Genomic DNA, 4,119 nt, shown 5'->3' with positions numbered 1-4,119 from the left:
ATAAAGGAATCATTTATTTGCTATTAACATACGCGAAAATATCATGTGGCCACACAGCTTTTAACATCGTGCACATTTAAGCTTTTACAATGCCACGCGATAGGTATTACATAGCCACATGTATGCGTCTGTACGTAAAACGTATGAACTAATATCCTTAACCTTTTTACTATGTAGCTTGAAATAGAGATAGATAATAAAACATGTATATTCTAACTAGTCGCTTAAATATAATAAATATCCTTATCAAGATAAACCTTCAATAATTTATTACTATATAACCTTTTTGTAGAAGATTGACTAGAGTATATTGGTTGTACAGTATGTGACATACACTTTATGTAAAAAGATAGGTCAGGTTACTAATAACAATATGGCATTTTCGTCTCAAAGAGAGATTACATTAAGGGATTTAGAGGAAGGTGACTTGATAGAGTTCTATCGGGCAATGGGGACTTTTTCTCACTGGGCTGTATATGTTGGTAAGTATCATTTGGCTAAAAAACACATTTATGTATAATGTATACTATCGTTTCTTTTTATTTATTGATTCATTTATTATGTTCTGATTTTTAGGAAAAAGTTACTGTAATTCTTTTAAACTTTAAAATAAAGTGTGTCGTAATTACATTATTATCGATCTCTTAATTAATTTTAGCAATATAGTTAGGTTTTTATTTGTCGCGAAAAAACAAAACAAAAAGAACAAAAAATGCTTTAATCAATACGTTATTCCCATCTTTCATATTCAATTGTTAATGTAGTATTGATAACGTATGGATAGATCTATCTTGTTATGTCCAAACATTATACATTAACGTGTATAAAATGGCTTCAAGATTGTAAAAATGTTACTAAACATCTTACAATTAACTGCCTGTACAAACTAGAATATCGTGCTTGAGGAACAGTTATATATTGGAAATAAACTGAATACAGAGATCACAATTTCTATTGTGAAATCACATTAAGTTAAGATAACACACACACTCAATTGATTTGATATATGATACACAGTACACTTTCGATTTGATTTAGATTTTTTAAGTAGGAAAATGGCACAATGACTAGATGGTTTACAACATTTAGTTGGTACGGATTTTTCAGGGTACAGGCTAATTGATTACTATATAATAGATTGAATCCAATTGTGATTTGTATTAGAGTATCAATGTTCATTGGTGACATTTCATAAGATCTAAAATAAAAATAATATATCAATGACAAGGAATAGGTAATTCCAACCCATGAATGAGCAGTTCCGTTGGTAAAAAACATCCTCTCTCTAGCAAATATAAGCCGTCCCTGATAAAACTGACATAAAATAAAAAGTAACATGCAATTATCAATATCTGTTTCAAGGTAATGGAAAAGTCATTCATTTATCACCGAATTCAGATGTTGCTACGGGAAAATTTTATCTGGCAGACATCAAAAGTGGAACTAGCGTCCGAATGGACAATATAAAAACCGTTGCAGGAGACTCAACGACATACCGTAACAATGAATTTGACGATGAATTTAGGTAAGAATCAGTGTCTCTAGAACATTTTACGTTGCATACAAAAATTTTGCATTTTTAGACAAAAAATATATGTTTTAGAAAAACATATGTTTGAATGTTGATGTCCGTTCAATAACTATTTTATCTTAACAAAATGTAACAGACAAAATACATAGACATAAATTAATCCATTTTCATTAATTTTCTATATTCCATTTAAACAATGTTTATATATTCATTTGCAGACCCTATAATAAAGCAGAAATCGTTAAGCGAGCAAAAAAAGAGACTTGGTAGGCGTGGATATAATTTAGCGACCAGCAACTGTGAGCACTTTGCTACAGAGTGTAGATATGGGCAACCTAGAAGCAAACAGGTTAAGCACGAGTTAATTTAAATCGATTAAATATCAGCATAAGCGTACCATGTATCTATTAAAATATTTCACAATATTTTAGAAGATAATGATCACATCTTTTGATTATTTTATGATTGAGACAATTTTATTTTAAATACAAATACAAATTAAAACAATATTTCCTATGTAGTGGCCACAAATGGCTTACGTTCTCAATATTATTTTATACCATACAGGTAAAGGCAATCGAAAACATATGACTGGATCACACCGTCTTTTTATCGAGCTTTGCAAACAGGAGATGTGACTAAATTTCTAGCACCGCCCGTCCAACAGATTATTTGCAAAGTTTTCTACTCCCCACCTGGTGACTTGGTGATCTGGTGAAAATGTAAATAATGCAGTTGCATAAGATAATCAGAACAAAACAGCCTTCTTTCATATTATGTTAATAATGAAAGTATAATGAATTGATTTATCTTGTTTGAAGTGGAAAATTTGTGTGCCTCTTCGACATAACACTTTGTAACTTGAATATCAATACACATTATTTAAACCGTTTTCTCCTTATCATAATAAATACATGAAAGTTAAAAATTTACTGTTGATCTGTTTTAACGTTTCCTTTATTCAATCACATAAGGAGGCCGTTTTGAAATATGACACGTGCATCTAATTCTATACTATATTTTTATCTATCGTGTTATTTACACCGAATATTCTATTTTATTTAGCAATATATATTTTAACGTTTTCACATGTCAGAAACGTGATATTTATGTGATACCGCGCTCCAATTCAAATTTTAAGCAACCATAGAAAGGCAATAATACACACGCACGATTTCCCCACAAACTATTTCATTAATAACACAACCGCGGATGTATGGAAATATAAGATATTTTTTTTAATTTTAGTTTTGAATATGCGCTTGTCAAAATAAACAATGACAAAACCGAAGAAGTTTTCATTACGAAACGGTGTCTATGTATATTTTTGATTAATTATTTTAAAAAATTCAACACCTAATAAAGTGAATTTTTCGTAAAGGTATCATATCTTGCTTTGCTGAGTTTTGTTTTAAATGCAAACGTGTATAAATTAAATTACAGTGTAATAACATTTATCACGTTAAATATGAAATAAGAAACAGACAAATCCTGTTTATATACTTAATCTAAGCGCCTTTATTTTTAATACAAAATGAATTGCATGTAGTATTGATATATGACACAGAACTTGTATCGTTAGTATAGTTGTATAGCAAGGTAACGACGGTTAAAGTATAAATTTTAATCGTATAGACGCATACATTATATAAAAGATGATCGAAATCGTAACATAAGATGACCGATTTTTAAAATTTAGCTCGTGTGTTAAAAAAAGATATGCTGACCTGCATGTATTATGCTCGCAGTGGCATCGCCATCGTCGTTGTCGTTCAAAAACTTAAAATTTATTATTTAATTTAATCATTTTAAAGGATAGCGGCGTGAAACTTGGTTTACATGCTTATCATGACAAGATGCAAATGTATGACAAGGGACCTAATTCTAGGACGATTATTAAATGAACGGTATCAACATGAAACTTAGTATACCATGACAATGCAAAATTATTAGATTAGGTGCATGGTTCTGAAATCTTTATTTTCAGGGTAATGTTCCTTTTTAACTTATTTGTCAAAATTTTGTTTTAAGTTCAATGATTTTAAAACTATGAATGGTATCAAAATGAAAGAAAGAGTAAAATTGTTTATCATTTTAACCTACTTATTAGACGGTGACATACTTGTTATGATACGCAATTCTTGTATAATTAGTGTTATCTTGCATAAAACGGTAGAATATTTATTTAAAAATACATGGTAGCTTCTAGCCACAAGTCATTTATGTGCTAATATTGAGTTGTATTAGATATTTGTTATCAGAGGTCTCCATTATTTGACATTATATTACGATGAGTGGATGATATCATAACTTAGTGAGTTTACTTTCTCTGTTTAAAAAACATTTTTACCAGATTGCTTGGCAAACTTACGAAAAAGCAAACCTATTTCCATAGCCGTACAAGTCGTATTATTCAGCTTGAAATGTTCAAAGTCATAGTTTCTTCCTTTGAAATTTTTCTTATCAAATTATAATATTTTTGTATTATTGTATTACATTGATGTCTCTGTATTTGCTATAAGACAAATCTAGTATATGGAACTATCTTTATGAACATGATTTTTTTATTTTAAATATGAAATCTTGGA

At 29.5% G+C, this 4,119-nt stretch overlaps 1 protein-coding gene across 1 annotated transcript; it reads left to right on the top strand.

Annotated features, from left to right (window-relative positions):
• The first annotated feature begins 305 nt into the window (after positions 1-305).
• Positions 306-1,879, top strand: LOC132737885 (phospholipase A and acyltransferase 3-like). The gene is made up of 3 exons (XM_060725256.1): positions 306-482; positions 1,363-1,525; positions 1,750-1,879. Exons 1-3 carry the CDS (start codon positions 374-376, stop codon positions 1,799-1,801), a joined length of 324 nt encoding a protein of 107 aa, XP_060581239.1. The 5' UTR covers positions 306-373; the 3' UTR covers positions 1,802-1,879.
• The last annotated feature ends 2,240 nt before the right edge of the window (positions 1,880-4,119 follow it).

This window comes from Ruditapes philippinarum, unplaced genomic scaffold (genome assembly GCF_026571515.1).
Source record: "Ruditapes philippinarum isolate M1 unplaced genomic scaffold, ASM2657151v2 ctg13348_1_1_1_1, whole genome shotgun sequence".
Taxonomy (NCBI): Eukaryota; Metazoa; Mollusca; class Bivalvia; order Venerida; family Veneridae; genus Ruditapes; species Ruditapes philippinarum.
This window is presented reverse-complemented; position numbering and strand designations above follow the sequence as displayed.

Coding starts and splice junctions, on each gene's coding strand:
- LOC132737885 (XM_060725256.1), top strand. CDS start 374: ATGGCATTTTCGTCTCAAAGAGAGATTACATTAAGGGATTTAGAGGAA. Junction 483..1,362: donor TCACTGGGCTGTATATGTTG/GTAAGTATCATT, acceptor ATCTGTTTCAAG/GTAATGGAAAAGTCATTCAT. Junction 1,526..1,749: donor GAATTTGACGATGAATTTAG/GTAAGAATCAGT, acceptor ATTCATTTGCAG/ACCCTATAATAAAGCAGAAA.